General features: G+C 39.5%; 3 protein-coding genes across 8 annotated transcripts in view; all 3 read right to left on the bottom strand.

Annotated features, from left to right (window-relative positions):
* The window catches only part of LOC122982828 (kelch domain-containing protein 8B-like), a 203197-nt gene extending 198799 nt beyond the window's left edge, over window positions 1-4398 (bottom strand). Inside the window, exon 1 of the mRNA XM_044352401.1 lies at window positions 2213-4398. The gene's annotated coding sequence lies outside the window, so the exon portion shown is untranslated. The remainder of the gene's footprint in view (window positions 1-2212) is intronic.
* Window positions 4399-4641: 243 nt separating this feature from the next.
* Window positions 4642-20068, bottom strand: si:dkey-32e6.3. Its single transcript, XM_044352557.1, has 6 exons — window positions 19552-20068; window positions 18563-18735; window positions 16869-17087; window positions 8075-8235; window positions 7840-7972; window positions 4642-7026 (listed from the first exon to the last, which is right to left on the bottom strand). Exons 1-6 carry the CDS (start codon window positions 19826-19828, stop codon window positions 6793-6795), a joined length of 1197 nt encoding a protein of 398 aa, XP_044208492.1. The 5' UTR covers window positions 19829-20068; the 3' UTR covers window positions 4642-6792.
* An 863-nt stretch (window positions 20069-20931) lies between these two features.
* usp19 (ubiquitin specific peptidase 19) overlaps window positions 20932-27329 on the bottom strand; it is a 32207-nt gene continuing 25809 nt past the window's right edge. For 4 of the 6 annotated variants that reach the window (XM_044352552.1, XM_044352551.1, XM_044352553.1 and 1 more), the window contains one exon: window positions 22322-24977. In XM_044352552.1, coding sequence (XP_044208487.1) covers window positions 24693-24977 — 285 coding nt within the window. In that variant the 3' untranslated portion in view covers window positions 22322-24692. Of the gene's footprint in view, window positions 22230-22321; window positions 24978-27329 lie in introns of those variants that run through there. The other 2 variants (XM_044352554.1, XM_044352555.1) reach the window with 1 other exon arrangement.

The raw sequence follows: 27329 nt of genomic DNA, 5'->3' as shown, positions 1-27329 counted from the left end.
TATAGAGCTGATTACATTATTTTACTCTGAAAGAAATGATTTACTTGTTTTCCAAATACAAACAGAAATGCGTGTCTTCAGGAACAACCTATCAAATATGCATACCTGGATGTCAGTTAGTTTGTGTAACTTAGAACTTGCTTTACCCACAGTTACACCTGGGAGTTTGTTGGTGGTCATAGTCAGGATAGGGATAGTCAAGTAGAAGAATCAGATTCTATGTGTGAGTGTGCATACGCATGGTTTAAGCACAAAACTGTGCACACATGGTTGATAGATAAGGCCCCAGGTCATCATCAACTCTGCTCAGGTGATGCTTGCATCCAGCACAAATTACAGCCAGTTCAATAGCAAAACAAGCTTCAGTTCCTAGATCACAACATCACATCACTACATGCAACGAATAACGATGCAATTAAAGGATACTAGTCACACTACTTTCAATATATCACCGTGAAATGACCAGAAAATGATGGTATAATAGAGAAAAGTCAGGAAAATACACAGAACAAGAAGATAAGAGAACAGCAGAAACAGGCAGAGGAGATGTGAAATGTTGTCATTCACCCTGAGAACCAGCTTTGTCAAAAATAAATTTCTGCTCTTGTTATGTGGAGATAGTCTAGCTTCAGGACTGTGTCTCTTCTTGTGGGCTCTGACCCATGGTTTGAACTTTGGAGTAAATTTAGCTTTAAAGTGGGCGGCTCAATTGTTTATGCAGCACAAAACAACAAACACTGATAAGAAGAAATGTATTTTCCTCCTCCAAACAGAACTGATGGTTAATTAAAATTATTCATGGATAAGACAAACCAATTTCTAATGCTTATTTGGTTTGAAAAAACATTATCATGCTTTTTAAAATCATCTATTCATATCTAACAAGCCATTGTACCCAATAAAACATCAATAGCAAATTTCATACATCAGTAATTTCATGCACAGACAGCCCATTTGTCTTTGTCCCTCACTCCTTGTGCACCAGTGAAGGTGAAAGAGGCAGCACTGCTCTGTCAGAGCAGACCGCAACCTTCCTGGTGAGTCCTGATTGGTGGCATTTTGGCATTTTGCTGGCACAATGAGAGCTGCCACCGCACTATGCTTCTCTGCTGGATCCAGCAAGACAGGCCCAGACGCTGCATGTCAGCTGTAATCCTCATTATGCAAATCAACTCACACCAAGTTAGGATGTCTCATTGCAGGTCGGATGGGGAAACCGACACAGGGAGAAAGTGGATGAGAGGAGGAGGAAAGGTGTATTGAACAAGTTGGAATCTGTTAGAGGAGCAAACAACCTCTTTAGTAAACCAGACAGCAGCAAGAGGAGGGAACGCTTTAAGCTGTATGATGCTTCTCTTAAAAAGGAGTGAAGGTGGAGACAGAGGAACAGAGTGTGAGAGAGCAGCAATCGCATCAATCCCGGGAGGAGGAAGAGGACTCTTTCCACCTTAAGACACGCACTCAACTCTGTGAACGCAGAGAGCAAAAAGTTAAGGTTGCTTTACAGCTAAAAACAGAATAAAGACACAAACTCTCTGCATCCAGATGTTAGGCAGTGCAGAAGATTACACCAAGTTGTCTAGAAAAGACGCATCCCTCTAAACAGCTGCATGGATTTGCCCCGCAACCTCTCCTCCTAAATCCTTGAATCTGCACCAAAAATCACGAAACACAAATGAAAAGCTTTGCACTCCAGCATCACTTCACTAAATCCTACGCAGACTCAAAGTCCCTGCAGTTGATATAATTTGCTATCCAAACTTGCAGAAAGCAGCTCATGTCGACTACATAACTACTGACTGATAAAACAAAATCCATTAGATGTAGAGTCCTGCATACTGACCTGGTGGGATTATTTTGGATATGGCGTCCAAACAGATTTCTAGCGATATTGTGTTTGATCCTCGTCCACCATTTTATCGCTACAACTGCATTATTAGACTTTAAACATAATAAGTGTCCATACCCATTTGACGCCCTGTAGTTGCTGTCTCACCGCAACGCCCAACAACAACGAGAGCATCTCGACCAACATAGCACATGTGTGCGCAGCTCAAGAACGTATTACATCAACCTTCCACATCTGAAATCCTCTTAGCAGTGTCAGGGCACGATGTACCCGCTTCACGAAGTCGGCAGGCGCGCCTGTGCGCAATGTGGCGACTTAAAATAAACGCAGAGAGGTGGAAAGTTTGGTGAGAACAGTCCTTACCTTTCTGTCCGGCGATGGACTGCAGGCGCAGTCAGCGGTGCGTCGGAGCTCGCCGGAGTAGGTCCGCGTAAACGTTTGGACACATCTTTTGGTCGAGCAGAAGAGGACAGCTGATGAGAAATATCGCTCCTGGTGTGTACCTGTTCAGCAAAAGCATCCGGCGAAAGCAAAAGTACGCATCGTCCTCCTTCCACTGCTTCTACGGCTCTCCCCTTCCCGTCTCCTCCCCTCGCTCACCAGTGCGCATTTACGCAATCCCGAAACACCGCCAACTCCTGAGTTCACTGTGCCCGCTGTCCCTCCACCATCCTCAAGTGACAACAGCCGACTCACCACCATTTTGGCCTTAACAATTTAAACGCACTCTTCGCTTCTTCTGTGCTGCTTTGTGACGGTTTCAGGCTTATCATTGCTCACCACCGGTATCATGTAACTCCAGACTCACCTGAAGGGAAGGATGCTGCCTGGAGAGGTGAAGGTGCTCCATAAACTCCACTGCTGCCCTCATGTGGATTGAGGGAACTCTCGACCCCCACTTGTAACCACAAAAACACAGTTTAAATGGTACTATACTGTGTAATACATCAATTCAAATACATATTTTTAGAGGTCATGAAATGCACAGATGACAAATAAGATGTCCAACATCATAAAGGTACCTACACAAGATGATGTACATCTATTCCTGTAGTGATTCTATATTTACCATATATGGAACTGTGTGGCACCATTGTAAGCATTTATCACTGATATCAAAGTAGAACATAAGAGAACTAATAAAGAGAGGAAGAGAATATCCTTGATGAATAGATTAATCTGTAAAATGTATACATTTTATATTACAGTTCCACCAAAAAAAGGGGTCTGTGTTCTAGTTCCCACTCTCATCAATTTGGCTCACACAGTTGTGCCATCAAATTTTCAGTCAGTTGACAGCAGTGCCACAATTATCAATCGCAATCAACCTGGAACGCACATCAAACACGACTTGTCACACATTAATGTGTCTGACCACTGCCATAATGAAGCACTCAATTACACAAATGTTGCAGGAGGCTAGAAGTAGAAATACTTTGTTAAGACCTCACTTCAAATGTTCCTGTCAAGCCCCCAGTGTTGCATTTTAATCCCAATGCCAAACTACAGAGAGGGGAGACATTCTATCTCACAGGCATTTCCCTTATCGTTTAGACTTCTGCTTCCACTCAATATTTTCTCTTCAGGTAGCTCCAGGTAGCTGCAGGGGTGCTGATAAATGTGGTCAAGATGATCAGAATGTTTGCTTTGAAATACCAGAAAGAGATGTATTATAGACATTTTTACTGTCCATTAAAACACTGCAAAGCAAACAAGTTTATGTGCTTGTTTACTTATGACCCTCTGCACCTTTTTTAATTAGTCCCCAGTGGACCTGATCTGGCCTCAACTCGCTCTCTCTCTCACACACACACCTATCAATCAATGTCCTGTTGATGGTCTAGGCATACCATACTTTACTAAGGGCAGACTCTGATCATCCCTTACTGTTAAAAATAGTCTCCCTTTTAGTCAGTTTTGTAGATTGAAACAATTTTGCAAGAAGACTGATGATTTTGACAGGAACATGAGAGAAATGAGAGAAATGAAAAACAACTTTCAACAAAGATGATACAAGAACTTCTCCTAAATTATGCTGCCACTGAAATAAAAGGTCTGATCTCTTAAAAAGAAACCTACAGTGAAATCAAATGACCATATAATATTTACAAGAGTATTCTAAGGGTTCAGAACAGATAGACAATTATATCAAAACACTGGCATATACTTGAATCTGATTGTCAACTCAATAGTGTATTCAAAGGACAATTTCTCATGGTATATTAAAGAGGTAAAAACCTGAGAGATCATCTGGTACGCTCATATTTACCTCCTCCTGAGTCAGTACCAGCCCAAGCTGGCCCATAATGGTTCTTGTCACTTTTTTAAGTGATTTGATTGGCTGTAGTTCCTGTCAATGTTTGTTGAGATTTGATTCACAGAAGGCCTCTTGCTTGTTTTCCTAACCCTAATGGTGAAACATGATTGTCTAATCACCATCAGATGTGTTACTAAGGTGTGGCCTACATAACATACCAGTACCTGTGTCCTACTGTCATTGTTGATCTTGAAGAAGGCCTGAGGGCCGAAACATCATCTAAATAAAAGAGAAATGCATATGGAGCCAGAGTTTGCAACACTTTTTTCCTACTCTCTAGGTATGACCTGTATCTGAAAATCTATAATAAAGCAACCTGTTGCCGTCCTGTCTCCCACATTGATCATATTCTGACCGTCTTGATGATGTCAGAGCAGCGAGAGCCAAATCAATTTAACTTACAGTATCGCCATAATACATTGACAATCATCTTGTGCTGTGTGTTTTGGTCGTAATTATGCAAAACGCCACCAAGTTTAACAAAAAACTTAAAGGTTTATTTAACATCAAACGGTATTATTTGACATCAGAAAAATAAATAGATGAAAAACAAAGTTTATTTATATTTAGAACTTCAAGTTATGTTGTGATGTGCGTTCAAATGCAGCATCAGAGTAAGTGGTAACCATGTGACCTCGATGCACAGTGATATTACAGTATCTCATGATTGCTTTGGCTCAGGTTTCATGAGTTTCAGTGTGCAAAAGTCTTAACGCAAAGAGCCAAACTGACTTGCTAAGCTCTTACAGTTTAACACAAACAGCTGTCCTCATATACAAAGTGCAAAACACTAAATCGCTTCAGAATCACAAAATACTGATTAGTATTACGATATTAATGTAACTTACTGCATTTCAGATCTTTAAACTTGCAAGTGATCAAATTATCTTTAGTTTGGTGTCTTGAATAATAAACTCAGTGGTAGATACAGACCAGAAAAAGTAAACAGATGCAGTGAAATAATCATTTTGCCTTTCCTTTAGGATTTACTGTAACATCTAGAGACTATATTTACAGTAATACATCATATTCAACAGCATGCAACAATGATTAAAATTCAGTGACATACTGTACATGTTTTCATTTTTCTGATACTCGGTTTGATATAAATGTTTTCATTCTGTGTGCTGTGTGTGATTTTGAGGCCAAAATGAGGACAACAGCATTTTGTGTTGATTTTTGCACTTTGAAACTTTGTTGTGAAAGCGGAGTTGAAGCAATCATAAATGACTGTAATGTTACCCACCAACAACAAAGCTTCCCATCCCAGCTTTGTCTTTGCATTTTTCAAAGCAGTGCATTCACTTGCATTGTATCTTCTTCAATGGAGCCCGTGCTCAATACAAACTGAACAAAAAGACTAGTATTCTCATTCCCTCTGAGTATTTCTTTCCTTCAGATTACTGACATTTTTTGCATTCAGTTGTCTGGCTAAAACTGACCTGAGGAAAATATAGCAATAAAAATCTCTGTGGAAGCATAATAAATATATACTGAAAACCCTAAAGCTAAAATCACCATAACTTCCACACAAATTCAAAATTATTAAAAGTTTCACACAAGGGTGCTTTTAAAACATAAAAACTGTCGTAAATAATTGAGTGCGAACACATCCCAAACCCACGTTCAACCTAATGATACGTCTCAGTGCCAACTGTGGGATATTAATCTGCTCTGACAAATGCAATCATAAAGCTGCAACATCGTGTTTGAAGTGCCTAATGGATATGGATTACTCTCACCTGGTCACAGGAAATTATATGTCCGGTCATAAATGTAATGTGGTGTCTTTTGAGATATTACTGGAAATGTTAAACGGTATTTAAAGCTCAGAGTTTGAGCCAAATGTGCACTTTCACCCTGTCGTTTTCTGATTGCAATGCCTTCATAATGTGCTTATAGGGCACTCTGAAGTATCACCCTTAAGTTACACATACTCAGAAACCAGATGCTGTTTCAGTCATCTGGAAATATTCAAGTATTACCTTTCACTTGTGCATGTAAACAGTGAAGTCAATGACTGAGATAAAATAAATTTTCTACAGAGTGTCGAGGATGACAAACGAGGAGGTAAAGCAAAACTCGTTGGATTATAATTGCTAGATAATAATGCAACACTTGAAGGATTTTTGACCATATCTGTCCCCAATTTTGCTGTCTGACCCAAATTTCATTTCAGTTCAGAGTAAGGTCAATTATCCTGTGGCTTTATTAGTCACAGAGACTTTGCTGCAATCACAGAGTCTGGCCTTGCCACTCTGGTGCTTAATTAAGTCAAAAGCTCTTTTTTGTGGGAGTGCACCTTAGGACAGCAGACTACAATCTAATTCTGAAGAGCTCTTTGTATAAGCGTACATTTTTATCATTGCTGTCCCAGAGTACAGAAAAAGTATGAGTGGTATTTAACCATTTGAGATGAATTAAAATCCTATTTATCTAGCTGCCACATGTATAACTCTCTCTGGAGTGCATTTAATTTGTTTTGGAAATTGTCCTGAATATTTAATCTTTAGGTAATAACTGATACCACTACACCTGCATTCTTATTCAAGTAACCTTCCTCCACATGTACTACCTACACTCTACTGTGTCTGCACTGGGATTGCAGCTTTGGGTTAATGGTACCCTAAATAGAGTTTGTCAGACAAACAGGCATACAGGAAGATGGCGGTTGAGCTGTGCTGTATTCTGCCCCCTGCTGGAGATTCCTCTCATAGTTTTCCTGGCAGATGCGGACACGCTGAGTGAAGTAGTTTGGGTCTGAAATGGCCCGGAGGAGGTCATTCTGGACCAAGGTGATGTCATATAGCTCGGAGGTGCAGGCTGTACGTGTGTCAGCACCACCTGGACCTAAGAAAACCTGAGAAACACAAGCATGCACGCATACACACACACACACACACACGAACAGAAGGCGGAGAAGGGGGAGTGAGGTGGGGGGGGGGTGGCATGTTACTTAGCTTTATGGAGTTCTGAAAACATACAGTTATGAGAAATGACTGCATTAATACCGTCTCCAAGTAGCCCAAAAAAACTGATAGATATATAGAGTCCACAGCATAAACAATTTACTGACAACTGAGTTTCTAGTGTCTATACGTATATAAGGCTGCATCTCATATTTGTGGTAAACTTAATTTGAAAAAAGGACCAAGAGTGGTCGAACATAATTTTATTGCATCATATATATATATATATATATATATGATATATAATCTCTGGAGTTTACTGTTCGGTCATCCAGAACAAAATTAGATTTTTCATGTAGAAAATAACTTCAAATTTCTATGAATGATGAATATGAAAACTTCTGGCTCCTTTTGTTGTTTGGACACCTCATTCTTAAAACAATGGCACTGTTAACATTTTCCAAAAACGAAGATGCATAATTAATATGGCAAAGAAAGAGGGCAGGAGGTGAGAAACCCTTGCGTGTAGGCCGTTCACTTATCACAAAATTTGCAATTCCAGCTCATATGCAGATCTAGTGTAATGCTAAAATATGTAAATGATCAGTTTCAACTAAGCGATCATGACCTGATCTATGGCTTTTTGAGATGTTGTCTGTGCCTCTAAACAGATACATTTTCAATGTATGGAAATGTAGTTTAAATTCTTATGTTTGCGATTTGTGCCATTCATACTGATTCCAGTTTGAAAGAGGTAACAGTACCTTGGGATGAACTATTGTATCCTCATCATTCTGCCGTATGTTGTCATCTATGAAGATGTGTTGAATGTGCTCATCAAAGGGGTCGACCCACAGCGGCTTCCCCCCACGGATGGAGAAGGTATTACTAGCCCACCTGGACAGAGAAACAGGGAAGCAGAAAGATATGGAAAAGGTTTGATGAGGAGTTAAATGCCACAAAACCTACATTAAATGTTGGCTTGAGGAGTGTTCGTACCAGTCAAAGTGGTCCTGGAAGCCTCCCAGGCCCTGCACTGAGCTCAAGTACTGGTACAGGCCTCTTTCTCCATCACGGGTCGACACGCGGTCCTCGGCTCGGCTCAGAACGATTCCTCTCTTGCTGCAGCGGATCTTGCCCGGAGTCATATTCACACTTAACTGAGCAAGAAGAGAGAGGGAAAGAAAGAGTGTGAACAGCTCTGAATTCTGTTGTTTAGCTTAAAACCAAAAGACGCTTCTGTGAAATTATTTTCTCATTAAAAACAGGGCCTCTGGCAGTTTGACCTAAATCAATTGTGATATCAGCATTAAAGTTTCTCAGACATGAAATAAAATAATTATCTTGTGCCAACTACACAAAAAATAACTGCTATTCTGTAGCTATGTGATAAATAATGAGGATACTTTACAGATAACCCTAAAACTATTGACATCAAATGAAAATAATAAATAATTGTGGACTTATGGCAGAGTTTAAAAATAAAATAAAAAAGCCCTGTGGTACACAATTTTAACTTAATAAGATGCCCACTTCAACTGACTTTGAAGTTTTAGAAAAATTGGTATCCATTTTTCATAAATTAAATCAGTTATTTTAAACTAAAAGAGATAGTTTTTTAGCCATACTAGTGACGCTCTAGAGATGGCAATGTAGGTCAATTGGTCCACAACTCTGGTCCAGGCTGATATGTCTCAACAACTATTGGATGGACTGCCTTAAAATTATGTACAGATTACCATTTTCCCCTCAGGATGAACTATAATAACTTTGGTGACCTTAACTTTTCATCTAGTGACATAATCAGGACAAAGTTTTATTTTGTCTTTGGTTTATGACTAAATACCTGCAAAACTAATCCCATTCAAATCAGCCTCAGCTGTGGTTTGTGCATAGTGCTAATTAACACTAAACACTGTTAACATGCTAACACACTAAACTAAGATGGCGAACACTGTAAACATTATACCTGCAAATAATAAGCATGTCTGCACTGTGAGCATGTTAGCATGCTGATGTTAGCATTTAGCTCAAAGCATTACTTGCTATGCATATGTACAGCCTCACATCTTCGCATGGCTGAAGATGCTTAGTCTTGATTTTGCTCCAAATCGGCATGCTTTAAAGACATGTTTGTTTTCCAAGTGGGCAAATTACAGTTTACACATACTATGTTGAATGTAAGCTAAAGAACAGATGGTAAACCTACTACTAGCCATTTATCCCATACCATTATGTCCATGGCTTACTAGAATTTTTTCTCTTAATTGACAATGACAGTGGAGAAAAGGTAGATGGCAAGGGGCTTACAGCAGTCCACATCCATTAAAGATATACTATGCAATATATACTATACACCACATGATCTGGCCTTTTATCTCTGTAGTTCCCTTTGTCGGCCAAATTGTCAGCATGCCATGTGCTCAGTCACCAGGTGACTGCAGCCATCTTGCCATTGTCTTCGCTAACCCTAGCTATCGATATAGTAATTTTGCTTATAGTTATTAAGTTAATTGTTAATCAAAGTTCCAAATTGATAGATTAGTACACTTTGAGATTGAATTGGCTATCTTTTTCCCTGACTCCAGGGTGGTGACCCGTTATTATTAATTCTTATTAATAATTTCATTGATTTTAATAATGAATGATTATCTTTGATAATCATTAATTATTGCTGATAGCCAAACTTGCAGCCAAGGCCCAACAACTAGGAATTGGTATTTTTACTTTTTTAATAATAAGTGTTACCAAAATAAACAATAAATGATTTCCCGTTTCAAACACTAAATAACACATAAATAAACCAAAAAAAATTCTACCAACATTTCTTTCAGTGTGGGAATGTGTTGGATGGTTTGAAGCAGGTGTGTGACTGTGAAACAAAGCGAGGCAGCAGGAGAGTTGTGTTTCGCACAGAATTTGGGTCGGATCTGTGGTTGTGTATCGATGTAACCGAATCTCTGACTCTTGTATCGGTTTTCTGATACGTATGGGTTAACTATTACACCCAAGCAAGATAGCTATTTTTAAAAAGGAAGGGCAGTGGTATATAAATTGACATTCATCACTGGTTTTCCTTTTAAAAAAATATATATATAGATATATATAATATAGCCTTTAAAATAAGGTTTGCAGGTCCATGAAGTAGCATAAGTGCCTGGCCCTTTCAAAATGGAGTGTTCTTGGATGGCACTTTGATATGAATGTTCATATGTGCACCTTACTTCTTTGTCTGTATTTGTTTAGTCATGTATTTGTTGAGTTTTAATGAAAAGTCAATAAATACATTTGTTTAATAAAAAAAAAACCAAAAAACCCCCCCCAAAAAACCAATATGAGTCATGTGGGTACATCGAGCAAGATGGCGGCACAGTAGATGAGTTCTGCTCACCCACCAATATTTAGACCTTCAGATAAAACCTGCTTCCTCTGCATTGACAAGATATGTCTGAACAGTCTGCAGAGGTTTTCTGGAATCCCAATGGCAAAATATTCCAAAGAAATGTCAACAAACCACATGTCAACCAGGAAAACACCTCCCCCGACTGGGCAGAAGGAAGCCTCAAGGTTACCACTAGAAAAGCAGACTGAACAAAAAACAACAAGCCTGGAGAAAAATTTGCCAAAAGGGAGTACTATACTACAGGGGGTGGCAGCAGACATGAACTATCAAGGACACAACCTCTGAATTAAAGAACACAGCGAACGATATACAAGAAAGATTGGAAGAAGCAGAGGGATGGATCTCCCACCTGGAAGATATGGCAAGGTGAAGATGGAAGTCCTATGGGATTGTATTCAGATGCTTGAGAATCACAGCAAGAGAAATAACGTGAGATTATTTGGGCTGAAAGAAACCTACAGGACAAACAGCACAATAGAGAGATATGTGAAAAAAAGTTTTGAGTGAAGGACTTGGAACTGATGTGGAATTAAAATGGAAAGAGCACATCGTGCACTAGCCCCTGTGCCCAAAGAGGATCGATCATCCAGACCAGTACTGATTAGATTTCTGCGACAGTCAGCAAGGGTAAGTATTGAAAGTGGCCAGGGAAAAACGTGGGTTTGAATGGGAAGGCCTCAGACTATCCGTGTTCTTAATGTGACATACACACTGGCCTTTCCAGTAACTCGGAAAGGCCAGGAAGGGAAAGTACCGAAGTTTCACGAACGCCAATGAGGCAGAAAAATTCATCAAGATGAACTGCAAAGCAGATGGGTAAGCATGAATGCTCTATCTGGTAACAGAACTGTTGCACAGTGAAGGGTGACATGGACAATGGAAAACAGACTGATTTAAAAGTGGACAGAGCTGAATAGACATGGGTGGGGTTTGGGCTTGGGTCTGTTTTGCTTGAGCAGCAAAGCCAGAGAGTGGCTAGAGGTGCATTACCCCACGGACCAAAACTTTTTTTTTTTTCCTGGTATTGTTTTTATTTCATTTTCTAATGGCTGGAGAAAAGCGAGAGGCCTCAGTAAGCATTATTTGAGGTTTGTTTAAGTTTGGCATTTTGTTTTCTTTCTCCTTTTTTTCCCTACAGAAGTGTTGCGGAAAGAATTATGTTTGGTGATGAGAGGTAAAGCAGGAGCAAACTTAGAGGCCCAGTAATGCCTAAGGATAGAGCTGCAATACATATGATCAGTGAGGACATAGGTTTGGTGAATATATGGCAACTGATACATCCCAGTGAAAGGGAATATACTTTCTTCTCAAACTGCCATAGATCTTATTCTAGAATCAATATGTTTGTGATATCAAAGACCGTTATGAGACAAGTTGTAAATTGTTAAATAAATGCAACAGCTCTTTCAGATCACGCAGCAGTAGAGCTTGATATTGATATAAATACTGACACAGAGAAAAAAGGTAGATGGAGAATGTATACGTTGCTATCACAAGATAAGACCTTTAAATCATTGCTGAAGGAGGATCTTAAATCTTTCTTTGAAATTAATGCTGACAGCACAGATAGAGAAGCAGTGGATTGGGAAGCATGAAGACAGGCAAGCTACTTGCTAGACAACTAAAACAACAAAAGGTCCTATAATGTAATACCAGCAATAAAGAAAGGCGACACAATAGTTTCTTCAACAAAGGAAATAAATGAGATCCTACAACAGTTTTATAAAAAACTATATACATCAGACATCACTCCCAAGCAGGAGGAAATGACAGATTTTTTCAACATTAATATGCCTAGATTGTTATCCGAACAGGTGGAATTACTAGACAGCCCAATAAGAGAAAATGAAATCAGGAATGCTGTGTCACAAATGACAGCAGGGAAGTCACCTGGTCTTGACGGATTCCCAGTGGAGTACTACAAGCAGCATATAGATATCCTGACACCAATATTGCAGGAGGTATACAATGAGGCTTTTACATTAGGATCTCTCCCCCTGACATTCAACAAGGCCTTGATATCAGTAATAAGATCCTGGCCCTACACCTGGAAAAAGCATTACCAAGTATTATACATCCTGATCAAGTAGGATTTATGAAAAATAGATTGTCAAAGGACAACATGAAAAGATTATTACATTTGTTCTGGTTGAATCAAACGGAAAAAGACTCAGTTGTTGCCCTCTCACTTGATGCTGAGAAGGTGTTTGAGTTCAATGGGAATTTTTATTTGCAGTCTTGTCACATTTAGGATTTGGATCAGCTTTTGTCAAATGGATTAAAACATTATATGAAAAACCCCAAAGTAGCAGGGATAACCAATGGCATAATCTCGCTCTATTTAACCATACTAGAGCTACTCATCAGGGTTGCGCTCTGTCACCCTTATTGTCCAACATAGTACTGGAACCACTGGCTAATGCCATCAGAGCAAAAGCAAATATTAGGGGGCTGGAAGGAGGTAGGAAGGAGCACAAATTATTATTATATGCAGACAATATTTTGATACTGGTAAAGGACCCACTGAATTCGTCACCACATTTAATGGAAACAATACAATCTGACTCCAAACTATCAGGATATAAAATCAACTGGACAAAGTTGGAAGCTATGCCTATATTTGGATCATGTAATCCAAACTCACTGACAAATTTTGGCTTTAAATGGATACCAAAAGGGATGGAATACTTGGGAATCAAATTAAGCGGAGATGAGGAGGAAATGCCCACATTAAATTTTGAACCAGTGCTACAAAAAATTAAAAACTAACTTGGATAAATGGGGGAAAATTAAGCTCACATTATGGGGGAAGGTTAATGTAATAAAAATAGTGAATGCACCGCAATTCAACTATGTGCTTATGATGCTGCCAGTTACTATACCTCCTCAGATTTTTAAACAATATGACACGATAATTAAAGACTTTTTATGGGAGGGGAAAAGACCCAGGGTGAAACTTAGTAAAATCTATTCTCCTAGGAACAAAGGAGGCCTAGGGTTACCAGATTCGAAATCATACTACATTTCCTTTGAAATGGCCAAAATAGCCAAACTGGAATAGGATAAACAGTTAGAGTGGGTTACTATTGAAAATAAGCTATCATCTCCATTAACCCCTACTGATAGATTATCTCAGTGTACATATAATGTATGGAATCCCATCATGTCTCACTCCGGAGAGATTTGGACCAAAATATATAAAATGTATTATCATATTGTAAACAATTATACTCTTCCTTATGGCATAACTCTGTGATTAGCATCGGAAAGACACCGGTGTACTGGAAGAAGTGGCACCTTAATGAGCTATGTAATATTGCTGATCTGTATGAGGAGGGTGTGTTTATGTCATATGCTGACATAATGAGAAAATATAACCTAAGGGGGAAAGAAAATTTTGGGAAATATCTGCAAATAAGGAACTATATTACCTCCAGGATCCAGTACAGAGATGGAGACCACATCATGGACTGTTTCACACCACCTGAGGAGCATCATCAGGCTTCTGTATTTTACAGAGCAACCGACCAACTGCTTGGCGATGACTGTAAGAGCTTACAAAAATTATGAGATGATGGAGTGGCTGAAAATTATATCCAACAATGGGAAATACATAAAAGAGAAGCTGAAGGGAAATTCACCCAATATAAGATAACACATACATACTACTGGACACCACTAAGACCCAATAGAATGGGTTTAATAAATAGCAATTTGTGTTGGAAATGTCAGAAAGACACAGGCACTTGGGAATACACCGCATCTTTGAATGCCCAATTATACAACCCTTCTGGAGAACAATTCTGGAATATCTGAGCAACTGGCTGGGAAGAACTTTATCACCATCTCCAAGATTATGCTTATTAGGGGATAGAACCCAAATACACAACATATCAGATGGAGAATTTTCAGTAATCATGGTAGGTATCACAGTAGCCGCCAGGACAATACTTCGACACTGGAAAACACCCAAATCTCCAGAGTTAAAAGAATGGGCATACACCATGACAAAAACAGCTTATTACAAACATATGCTTAACAGGATAAATAGCGGAAACAAGAGTAAGGCAACAATATGGGATCTTTTTTGGACTCATTAGACAAACTGATAAACCTGTAGTATGAATGTTGCCTCCTGGTGGTAATTGATATTACAATCTGTTGTGTGGATATTCTTCATAGTTATGTTTGTATTAACATGTCCCTTGCACCACTGATTTGAATTTATTTATTTTGGGGTGTTTTTTGTTTCTGTTTTTTTATACCACTGATGCTATGTGTACTGTAAGTAACAAGGAATGTCTCACAGTGTGAAATGTTGAACTGGCATGCACCAAAGATAAAAGCAATAAAAACTTGGATTACAAAAAAACAAAACAAAACAAAACAACAAAAACAAAAAAAAAACTTAAGTGCCTGTCTTCAAGTAAATTTTCAATGACAGGGATGGATTCTGCTGATAAAATCAAGTTGGTAACTCCTTCCACCACAGAGGGGCCATAAAGGAGAGAACTTTGGATTGAAATTTCCTGCCTCGCAGTGACAGTAAGACTAGTGGAAAGGCATATAAAACCAGAATGAGGGAATCCAGGTAGGTGAGTGCAGTGCTAATGGCTTTAACTTAAATTTAATGCAAGCAGCAACAAGGAGCCCATGGACAGTAATGAAAGGTGGAACGACATGAGCTGTTCTTGATTGGTTGAAGACAAGATGTGCTGCTGCATTTTGGACCATTGGCAAAGGTTTTACTGTGCATGGTGGAAGCCATGCCAGAAAGGTGTTATATGGTCAAGATGAGAAATGACCAATGCCTGTACAAGGAGTTGAGTGGCATACTCAGATTAGACCCGAAGTTTGTGATGTTACATAGTGTGAAGGTACATGACAAAGTAACAGATGCAATGTGCTTGGTCGCCAACCACGATGCCCATATTTCAAGCAAACTGAGCTGGAGTCTAATGTTCTGGACCAGTTGGCTGGGACAAACACAATTTCATTCTTACTGTATGTTCAGACAGAATGCAAAGCAAATATTAGATGCAGTGCGATTACATACAAACTCAATACAAGGACACAAGCAGACAAATTTGCGAAGACAATGCAAATTGACGCCAAAGCATGTCTATGCGAGTTTAAACTGTTACAACTTGTTACAATTCTAGGGCTTTATGAATGCGCAAATGCACTTTATAAACGTACAGGGATGAGAGGGAAAAAGGAGAGGCTGGAGGAAAATAACAGAAAGAAAAAATGTTTTTGGTGCATGAGTTCTGAGTTCTGCCAGAGGCTTAACTAAATACAAACACATATACACAGGCACGGCCTATGTTAATTTGCCTCGAACAGCCAAAACACAAACTTAACTTTATCTTGACTAATCGTAACAAATCGTCCAGCAGCCAAATACAGTCAAATGAATGGAGGTGAAAAATGGAAGAAATGCTTGAAGCACATACACAGTGCTCCAGCACCTCACGTGTCAGTCAACGTTCTTCAGCCAGTGTTATAGCAGAAAAAGCACGTGCAAAGGCAGAGTCTGCACAGATACAAGCATCATTTGTTCAGAGTGCAAGCTTACATAGAAGAGGAGGAACAAAGGGCTGCAGCTGAGGCTGCTAGGAAGAAAGCTAAGCTTCAAGCCAAACTACACACACTGTGACTACAGAGAGGCAGCTGCTGAGAATGAATCTGAAGAACATGTACCTGTCACAAGAGCATCTGCACCACCCAAGTCCGCCTTGTGACACTTACAACCACAGAGAGCACCAACCCAACCCAGCCAGTCACTTACACAACCGACCACCAGAGCCCTTGAGTTCAGCTCATCTGCTACAACAGACTTAGCCAAGTATTCAATACGTCATGAACTGGTAAGCTCTGGCCTATTAAAATTTGATGATAAGCCAGACAACTACTGGGCCTGGAAGGCATCATTCCCCAATTCTACAGAGGACCTGACCTTGACACCAAGGTAAGAACTTGATCTTCTCTATAAATTGCTGGGAGCCAAATCGTCTGAGCAAGCAAAGAGGATAAGAGCAGTGCACATCCACGCAGTGGAAATCGTTGAATGCCTCACTCACGGAACTTGAGAAGCTTCAGATTCCAAGACCATACGTACCTGTGTCACTGCTTTCCAAATATTGCAGAGAACTATGTGTCAGATGGTTCCACTATGGCAATATCTGCAGTGGCCTCCATCAGAGCAGTCACCATAAAAGCACCTTTTTTGGGATCAACTACAATTGTAAATTGTTGGTAAAAATGTTTTTTTGTAATTCGGGTGAACTGACCCTATTAAGCTACGACACTGTATACTACTGAGACAGTGGTGGGAATGTCTGATTTTAACTTATGGCTTAGTAATAAATGGGGGTGATTCTATTTTACCTTTAGATCAGGCAGATCAGGGAACAGTGGATGAGCCCCTTGGTTCAGTGCTCTGGATACAGCCCGCAGCACACGAGGTAGGTCAGTTCCGAACGTACGAAACAAGATGGCAAACTCCCTTTCTTCCTGCACCAGGTCTTTGAGAAGCTGGAAGAAGGAGGGAAGGATCCAGTGGTACAGTCTTCCATCCTCACCCTTTACTGACAGCTCTGTGTCTCCCTGCAGTGGAACACAGAGTCAGGGAGCAGTCAGTTACACATGCTGTGACTGCATCAAAATGTCAAACTGGTTTGCAGGAAGTGTAATAGACTGGACTGTAGGTGAATATAATAATGAAAAGAAGCATACGCAGAAAATCCTGATTGTAAAAGGGAGGCCTGGCTGAAAAAACGAAAATAAAAACAGAAAGTGAAACCTCCATATGACTGAATCTAAATGTTTAGTCATACATATGCATATGTATCCACAAATAAATATGCAGTTATACAGTACAAGTTAAAAGTTTGGATACACTTTCTCATTAAGTGATTGGGAAAGTGTGTCTAAACTTTTGACTTGTACTGTAGGTTGCAACAAAAAACTGTTCAAAAAGGAAATTTATCGAAAGGGGACGTATTATGCTTTTCCTTATTTTCAGACATATATATAATGTCACAATGTCAGATGTTCATGCTAAAAGACCGACCTGTCAAATAACTAAGTAAACATATGTAGCAGTAATCCCTGTGAGCAAAAAGCAGCAGCTTCAGACTGCTCTGAACGCTTGGTTTCCAACATTTTTTTCTACTTTCGGCCCAAGCTGACGTCAGTTCATGATGGATTTCTTTATATGGACATCTGCTACGTGCACAGCGTGTAAGTTCGCTGCTCCACTCTGGGAGTAATTACGCCAAACCACGACGCCATTACACAGTACAGCAAAGTAAAATAAGAAGTTTACCTGTTGGAGGTGTGCTGGTTGTCTGCAGCTCTTATGGTTCAGAGCTAGCTCTTAACATCTCACTATGGCTGTTTCTACTCTTCCTCTTCCTCCCTGCGTTATTTCTAACTGATCCGCTGAACAAATGGCTCCAAGCTCCATTGTTTCAACAGGTTTCTAGCGCCGCTAACAAAGCTCCATTTTCCATGGAAAAAAAAAACTGCTTCATGTATTAAAAAAAACTACACCTGAAAATCTGCAGCTGAGATACCACACATGTACCATAAAAGGGAAAACGACAACTTGTAACAATAATATGGTTAATGGGGAGCTGGGAAGATATGTGCTGTAGTTAAAAAGAGAATTATTGGCTTCTGGAAGAGGGTGCTAGAAAGGACAGAAACCAGCAGACACTAGATAAAACTGTCCAGTTATGTTTAAATTAATTGTGTTATTACAGTCAGATAAGACAAAAGTAATATGTAAATAGGTGCCTTCTTGAAGTATGTCCTACCACTTTTTAAGTAATTTATGTTGCACTGTCCTGTCAGGTGCGATTGTTTTGTCATTACTGTATTTTTTGTTAATACTTCATTCCACGTAAATGTCTCCAGTAAATTAAAAATACTGATGTGAATCTAAAAAGCAGAGGTGACCACTGGGTAAAATTTGTCTCTCAGATCATAGACGACTAAAATATACAAGTTTCTCTGTCTTTATACAAGCACTGTCTATCTGGCCTTCTTAAACAATTTCAGTCTTATGGGATGCTTGCCTTGATGTCCTCGGGCCAGCGGAGGAGATCCAGATGCTCATCCAGGACCCCGCGGAAACGCTGGCCCGCAGCTGAGGTGAAGCCAGGTATCCGTCCAAACTGAGAGTAGTAGCTAACAGCGCCGTCGCACGGTGGGAGCAGAGAGGGCGATTCACTCAGCCATTCCCACTTTCCTGCAAAGAGGTGAGAAGTTTCTGAGGATGGTTTTAAATGAGGATAAACTAAATGTTTGGCCACAGATTACAATGAGTAGAGGAGTTTGTTTCTAGGGTACTGGTGCAGTATCCTGATGAGCCTTGAAGCTGATAACCTTTAAAATCTCATGCAGTAGAACTAAAATGCAGTTGTATAGCCAATGACATAGTCAAGCCCTGTGCAATTACACCTGTTAATCAGTCATATTTTGATCAGTCTGTTCACTTCAACCAATGATGAATAACATGGCCTTGCAACCTGTGAAAAATATGCATGATGATGACATAAAAAGGCATTTAAGGCAATGAATGAATGAATGACTAATGAAGTATTGTCACATCAGTTACATACAACTGGACACACAGAGATGTCTGAGCAAGAAACATAAAAATAAACAGTTCAACTCTCATAGAAATGGCTCTAGGTGACATTCTGCTACAAGTTAATTTAATGACACGTCCATATTAGCATAATGAACGCATCACAGAATATGTATTTATACCTTTGACCTAGTTAAACTGTAGATGACCTGCGTTTCGTCATATATGAGACACCAGTGACGTATTTCATTTCAATAACGTCTGAACTTTTTTGATTGGTTGACAGCTTGTCGCTACTCATGTGTCCAGTAAAAGTAGATGAGGAGGAGGACTTTAACTTCCCTCATTTCTAAAAGTAACTCGGCGTGTTTTTCAAACACCACAGGAACAATAATTTCGATCACTTTACTCGACGCACAGATAAATCCCTACCATTCTTGTTGAGATACGGAAAAGTGTGAATGTCCAGCTCACCGTGTTGGCTCATCTTCCCCCAGGTGACGGTTGTGAGGAAGTAGTCCAGGGCAGCTACAGTCCCCTGACCCGTCACAGCGTCCGACACAAGTATGGTGTTGTTGAGGTCGACATGCAAGACTAACTTTCTCCTCCGGTCATGATTTGAAGACCACAGCCCCCGAGGGACTGTCACTGCGGGGTCCACTGTGCCACACGCGGGCTCATAGACATCTCTGCTGTTTGTCCCGTCATGCTCCTCAGCTCGGCGGCCGCTGTTCTCGTCGAACTCCGCCATGAGAGAGAGTGATACAACGGAAGACAGTTATTTGTGTGAAAATAAGTCAACTAAAACTTGAAAACTAACCGGTTTTACTGTCTGACTCATGCTTATTTACTTCCTCGTTCGCCATGCCATCTTCTTCTTTGGCAGGTGTAGTATTTGCACACTACCAGACGGAGTAAAGCGCGCCACCTGCCGGTGCTGTAAAGCACTTCATACTAAAGGACTTTCCACTGTCCACACAGTGTTTAGAATCATTCTGGCTGATTAGGCATGAGGTTGAAATTGGGCAGAGCTGTGATTTTGTGTCCTCGCCAACAAGGTATATGCTTTAATATTAACAATACACGTGTAATTTGGCTTAATTAAGCCAGTCTAAGTTTAATCTGCTAAGAGGCCGCAGAAACCAACCACCAAGTTTTTTATTTGGAATATGCACAATGTAAACCTTATTTAAATTTAAATATTACAGATATTAAAAACTACACTTTGACACAACACCACTCAAGTCAAGGCTGGTGTTACTTTATTCTATACTCTGTCTGTGGCACTGAATCCCAAGCCCAAAGGTTCCTACTCATGTCATAATTCTTTACAAACAGATGACAAATATATAGTTTGATTTTTTAAAAGGCAAAACAACTAGGCAGCATACTTTTTAGCAAACATAACTAAAACAGGAGTACAGTATGTAGTGGAGAATATTTTTAGCAGCGGATTAATACACATTTGGCTCATTCAGTCATTGTTGATTTTTGTCTTCTCATGGGATTTGTTGACAATAAAAATATAAAGAAAATTATTTTAGTTTTTATTGTTCTTAAGCGGTGGCATACAACCAAAAAAAAAATTTTAAAAATCAAATTACCACTAACCAACCGCCAGTGACTCTTGGACGTTTGGGGCCTTAGGGCAGTTGCCTGCTTGCCTGGTTGGTAATCAAGCATTTCCTGATCAGCTGCAATTTTTGAAAAACCTGTGTAGGCCTAACACATGACTCCAACAGTTTTGGCTCATAGTACTTCTATACAATCCACAGAAAAAAGCTGGCATGCATCTTTTTACCAAACTGCTGCAAAAATAGTTTATCCTGTTCAATAAATTGTAAAACACTGATGTCAGCGATTCTCAAAATTGTTTTTATTTATATTAACCATTAATATGTATCCACAGCAGCATTCTTAATGATCCCCACTTTATATATGCAGTTTATTACAAAGGAGGGGAGGGGTGAGACTGGACAACTCACGCAAAACAAAAATAATGAAATGTAGCAAAGATTCAGGGAGAGGGGGTATTTAACAGGGGCTGTGGTTACAGCCTGTATGAACATGCAGTCATGCACATTTCAGTTTATACTGAAGCCTTTGACGATTGCATCCACAGGATCGAATATCTAAACAAGTACAAAAAAAATGTACGCTAAAGAAACAGAAGCCAAATGAAGTTTATAAAGCGACAAAAGAGAAAAAGCCTGTGCCCTCTGTATTAAAAAAATCTCATCTGACATTTTTTTTCAGTTGCTACAATTCCAACCCAAGTTACTGAATACCTGCCACAAAAAAAACAACAAAAACAACAACAAAAAAAAAACAGGCAATACCTCAAAAAACACAAAGAAAAAAGAAAAGATTTACACACATTACAACAATCTTCACTCAAACTCCCCAAATTTACCCTAATAATTGACCGCAGCATGCTCAATAAAGAGAATGTTAGCCAGGTCTGGTCAAGGTTAGCAGTGAGGTTTTTAGCTTGAAACCAGACCACAAGGTGCGTTGAAGCCTGGCTGACACATCACTCAACTCGGTTTAGGCGGTTGAGGATAAACTCCTTTAGCAGCAGCTTACCATGAGCTGCTAACAGGAGCTCTGAGATTATGTGTGTGTCACTATATGCACTGAGTGAATAGAACTACATATACAGCTTGTTAAGTCTTTATCCATGGGTAAGTAGATTTATGTGAGTATATCAATGATGTGTGTGTGTCTAGTTAGTACTGAGTACACATCTATATGTGCGTCTGAAGGTCTTTCACAAGTGAGTGCAGTCAATTCCCCAAAGACCACCTCCAGATCTCCTAACATTGCACCATTATTCTGACACGAGTCAGATGTCTATGTGATTAATGAGCACTGATGTGTCTTTTAGCTGAGCAGCAGCTTCTAGCTACTGAACTACATCTTCCTTGTGGAGTTGTTGGTCAGTTCACATCCACCTGGGACCTCCCTGTGTCACCAGCTCTGATCAGAATTCTCTTCAGTCCTCGTCGTAACTAGTCCACCTCCTCCATGTTGCTGTAGGATGGCGCAGCGCACTCTCCGGAGTGGGCGAAGAGGTCAGAGGGCACCTCTGGGGTCAACGTAGGTGGCCCTTCAGGATCCAGGTCGGTCCCAAATAGTGACTGGCTAGAGGCCTGTAAAATAAACCAGTGTTGACAATAAATCATGCTGGTTTAGTTATCGAGGAGATTTCATGGTGAGGATGTAAAATAATGCACATAAAGACTCTAAATAGATGGACATTTTATTTCCAAAAGGAGTACAACGCTTTATATATTAGAAAGCAGCATTTTGTGGAGGCATCTAGATACATTATTGCAGGGAAATTAATAGGTTATGATTTTCTTCTTAATACAGTACTTGCAACAAGTATATTACAGATACAGACCTTCAGTATTTTCCTCACAAAATACAGGTCATGATTATACTTTCCAATTTACATTTCATAGCTGACTACACAGTTTCATCTTCAGTCAGGTCCATTTCAATCAAGTCAATTTAAGGAAAACTCAACAGCATTTTGATGTTAAAACAAGTGCAGTTTGTGCTGAAACTCTCTTAAGTTGAACTTCAACCGTCAAGACGAGTTTTTCTGTTGATCAGACTGCACTGCTCTTTTTATCACCTGCAAGGAGATTTCATATTTGCAAGTTCTTCACAAAACTCTTCAAAGTAGTGCATGTTGAACACAAGCGATACTTAATACAGATTTTTTAAACTAGACTCACTTCAGCATTGCATATATCTGAATCAAGTGTACACAGTCTGTTGATGCACTCAGCTATGCCGAGCATTTAAGGCAAACAGGCTGCTCTGCATTGCCTTGACACCAGAAGAGCACTGGGATTTCCCTGAGACCCACATTTACACACACACTCGCAGCCCCTGCAGCAGCAGAGGAAAGAATTGATAGATGGACAAGTTTGGAGTTGCACAAAGTGTAGAAGACCTTAAAAAGACAGTTAAAAAACAATTCATAATTTAACTTCTAATCATTATACAATAAAATCATACAGAATTTTAAAGTTCTTGTATGTAATAAATAAAGAATATCTTGTGGGCTTTTCATATTAAAACAAATAAACAAAGTAGCTGAGTATTTCACAGAGACAAGATAGTAACTGTATTAGTTCAATATTTAGGTCAAATTGAATGTTTAAGAGCTTCAAAACTGCCATAATCAAAAACTCTGGTGCTTTCCACTCTAAACAATGCAACATATTTAAACACATCATTACATTCAGAGGTGGACGGTAATTCCTTAGTTATAAATCACAAACCCCTAGTTTAACTTGGCTGTGACAAGACTCCATTATCAGTAATCTTTGTCGGATTTTGAAAAGACAGAGAAACACGTCTTCGTTTACTACAATTCATCCTGAGAATTTTAAACCCTCACCTAGCTATGGCTTAAAAATGTTAAATAAGAAATTTACACAGACTTTGACAGTCATTTCAATAAAATAAAATTAAAAAAAACACAAATATTGGAGGAAAAAAACTGAATTACATAAAGCAAAACACCAAAATAAACCACAGTACATATTGCTGAAAGAGGCCATACAACTGGCTGGAAAGAAAATGACTATTTTAAATCAATGTGTGTTCAGTTACTAGACATGAAAAAGGCAACAGCGACTGGTCGCACAAAAACATATAAGGTTCTTTCTCTTTCATGACATAAAATTTAAAATGCATCACTGTTGAACTGCCTCTTCTTCTCACATATACTCTTAAGAGTGTAGTGCAATAAATAGCATCATCTGTAGCTCTAGAGCAAGTTTCTGTTTGTACTCAAATCTTCATTTTTTCATAAAATGTTTATTATCAGCATATAAGCATTTGCTATTGTTACTACACAACTATATAGCATATTTGACATAAATCTCGACTAAAGGTCCACTTATTAGCTTTTTTTCTGGAACTTTCAACCATATCTGGTGGTTTTCCTGGTTCTTGAGTCAAGTTTGTTTTTGTCAAACTACTGTTTCAAGGTCAAGTATGAACTATTATGCAGGATTAAGCGTTACTGTGGGTGATTAAGGCTGTCCCGGGATTAAGGCTGTCCCAGGAGTTGAAGATCAATGGATGACTCACTCAATTGTCAAAAATGTGATACTAAAAGCTTCAAACTTGTTGGCAAGCACAAACACACACTGGAGTCAATAGAATGCATAGAGGTAATGTAGTGAATAATTCACATTCAGTTTACTAGTACTGTGTGCTGATCCCAAGCACTCTCCTGTAGCTTTAACTGCAAGTTTCAGGGTAAGAGTTAAGATTCAGGACATATGATGACAGGGATATTTTTGTTGTCAATTAATAATTGCATATGCAATCACTCATTCTACCTGGGCCCTAAGTGTTTTTAACTTGTGAAATAGTGTCAGAAATATTTTAGAGGATCAATTGGTGTAAGCTTTAACTGTTGTAGAGTTGTGTAGCGTGGAGAACCATTTTAAATTTTGAAGATCGATGGATGACTCACTCAAATGGAGTGTGTTACCTTATGTATCAAAACTCTAATTGCCTTTTCCCTAGTTTCATGACCTATCCTTGTTTGATTATCACCCAAGAAGTTGCCGAGCAGCCACTGCTCATGTCCAGTTGGATTTGTAAAGCAGAGGGTACACCAAATTGACGAACAGAGCAAATGCAGCTGCCAGGGTGCCCAGAAGAAAATATCGCATACAGTCGTCATCGGGATAATCTGACATCCTCCGCCAGCGGTGGCACTGCATCGGCCCTTCAGCTCTGTCTTCGTCTTCCTCCTCCCTGTTCCTCAACGTTTGGCGCCTCCGCTGCCCAGAGCGGAACAGTCCGCAGGGGCCTTCGTAGAAGCCCTCTTCTTCTTCCTCCAGTTCCCGCCATATTAGAGAGGCCTGCGATTGGCGGAAACCGGTGTCAGCTTCTGGGAAAAAGCGTGGTCTAACAAATACTATGATTACAATAAGAGATATTTATCTGATCTAGCTCAGTTTCAAATCAACCGTGATGATTACAGAGCTAGAGACCTGCCTTCTTAATTCATAGTTTAGGGACAAAATGGGACAGTTTGAGGTAGGGATGCACGATATTGGATTTTTTGCCGATATCCGATATGCCAATATAAATAAATGGACCTGACTGAAGATGAAACAACTCATTGTGGCCGATTACCGATACCAATACCAATATATGCACATATTTTTTTTCCAGCTGGCTGAGGAGACTATTATGCAGGCAAGCATAGATTGTACTAAGTATGATCAAGACAGACAACATATGAAGGAAGAACTTAGGAAGACTGGAGTTCAGAAGCTCAGTATTAAAACTTAAATGAACCTGCCAAGTGGGTGGAGCAGTAGAGTTTTCTGTGCGTCCATTGAGGGATGCACAGTCAGGAGGCAGAGGGGAAGGTGACATATCGGCCTCTCATAATCAGCAGAATTCGCCAATGCCGATATTTCATTTTAGAGCTTTAATCGGCCGATACCAATGACGTGCCGATAATATCGTACATCCCTAGTTTGAGGGGCTTGTTTTCAGAAATCACATGCGGAAGAAATTCATATGCAGAGACAAACACAGACGCACAAGAACATCTTCACTGTGCTCAGCAAGCTGAGTACATGTTGACTTAAAAGGTAACCAATGTGAAAAATGCTCACTTTATAAACACAACAGCATTTTTTCATTTCTGTAGACAGGGAAAGATCTCATCTGGATACAGACATTAAATTGTACCTTTTGAGTTGCAAGAGTCAGAAAGTACAGACATCAAGAGTAAAAGAAATCATGCACTGTAATTTGTCCAACCAATGAACTTCTCTACTTTATATGACTTAGCATTCATGTTCAAGAGCATTCACGGGTCTCTGCCAGCCTCATCGGCCGGGATCCACATGTTAACTGTTTGTCATTTGTATTAGGCTTGAGTGGTATCTATTTTTTCATACCTTCCTGACAATTCACCGGGGTATACAGTATATGATGGTATTTGTGTAAAAAAAGCTGCTGGTGATATAAGTCATTATAGAATGTATGACATTGTCTTGTCTACAGTGCTGTGTGTCTAATATGCAATTAGCCTACTTAGAGAAGTGTTGGTGGGTTTAAATACTTATGGCCAATTGAATAATGAATAGATAGGAAATAAATGCCTTTCTTCCATAGACTCTTGCTGGAGGACCCAGTGACACTTGTTGCCATGTCAGATGCGACACATCAGTGGGCTGAACGAAGATGATGTGCAGGTGGTGGTGGTGGCAGACTAGCAGTTGAATAAAATCATGTGGCTAATAAACTGCTTTTGTAGTTGGAAGAAGTAATTTCAAGATTAAGTTATCTGGCAATATATTCATAATTCCATACCACTCGCAGTTGCCATCTTTCTCAGTTCAGCTGCCTGTTCCACGAGTAGAGACTGACCTCTGGTGGCATAAGCTGTGCACTACAATACATCACCTCCGTATCAGTTTAATAGAAAGAGGAGCGCTGGTATTGAAAATCATACCTTTGGGATTTCTAAATACCCTGGTATACTGTACTGCCTTGATACCGCCCAAGCTTAATTTGTATCTAATCAACAGTAAGTCAGCCACCAGCTCTGAAATACCAACACTGTGGTTTTCTGTTTGATTATAAGTCAATTTTAACACCAAACAGAAATCCTTATATATGATTAAGAAGAAACAGTGCAATCCGCTGAAGCTACTGAATGTCACAAGATGCTAATGCTGCAGCTGAACTTTGTTGGGTAGAGATTAACAGAACATCTCAGTGATGGATCTATCCATTATGAACCCACTGGGCCATAGTTATTAAGCATCTCACAGTACCAGCTCTTGTCAAGACTAATTGAAAAGCACTTGTACTCCGAGACTCTTAACACACAGGCTTTTGTCACAGGACTTCTAATTCCTGATTAGTGCCTGATGCATTTGTCAATTTTCTCCAGCCACAGGAACAGTAAAATTCAAGACTTTGAAGTATTTGTTGCATTCAACTATACAGTATACTTCATATGCTCACAACTCTCAATGTCTGGTGAAGTATTTGGATTCATTTCTCAATATAGCAAGTACAAACTGATTCTAGATCAGGTAGGATAAACACATGAAACACCCTCATCATAATGGGATGTATCTACAAGGAACTTCTCATTTTTTTAATTGTCAATTTTCACTGGTGAGCATCACATGCTGTATTTCCCAGAACACTTACTATTAAATTTACATCCTTTATATACTAAA

Source organism: Thunnus albacares, chromosome 5 (genome assembly GCF_914725855.1).
Source record: "Thunnus albacares chromosome 5, fThuAlb1.1, whole genome shotgun sequence".
Taxonomy (NCBI): Eukaryota; Metazoa; Chordata; class Actinopteri; order Scombriformes; family Scombridae; genus Thunnus; species Thunnus albacares.
The sequence above is the reverse complement of the archived record's forward strand: the minus strand, read 5'-3'. Positions and strand labels throughout refer to the sequence as shown.

What these genes read in the sequence shown, in the direction of transcription:
- si:dkey-32e6.3 (XM_044352557.1), bottom strand. Translation starts at nt 19,828, where the DNA reads ATGGCGGAGTTCGACGAGAACAGCGGCCGCCGAGCTGAGGAGCATGAC. An exon ending in GCTGGCCCGAGGACATCAAG is followed by an intron (nt 17,088 to 18,562) that starts GCAAGCATCCCA and finishes GTTCCACTGCAG; the next exon opens with GGAGACACAGAGCTGTCAGT. An exon ending in ATACAATAGTTCATCCCAAG is followed by an intron (nt 7,027 to 7,839) that starts GTACTGTTACCT and finishes TGTGTTTCTCAG; the next exon opens with GTTTTCTTAGGTCCAGGTGG.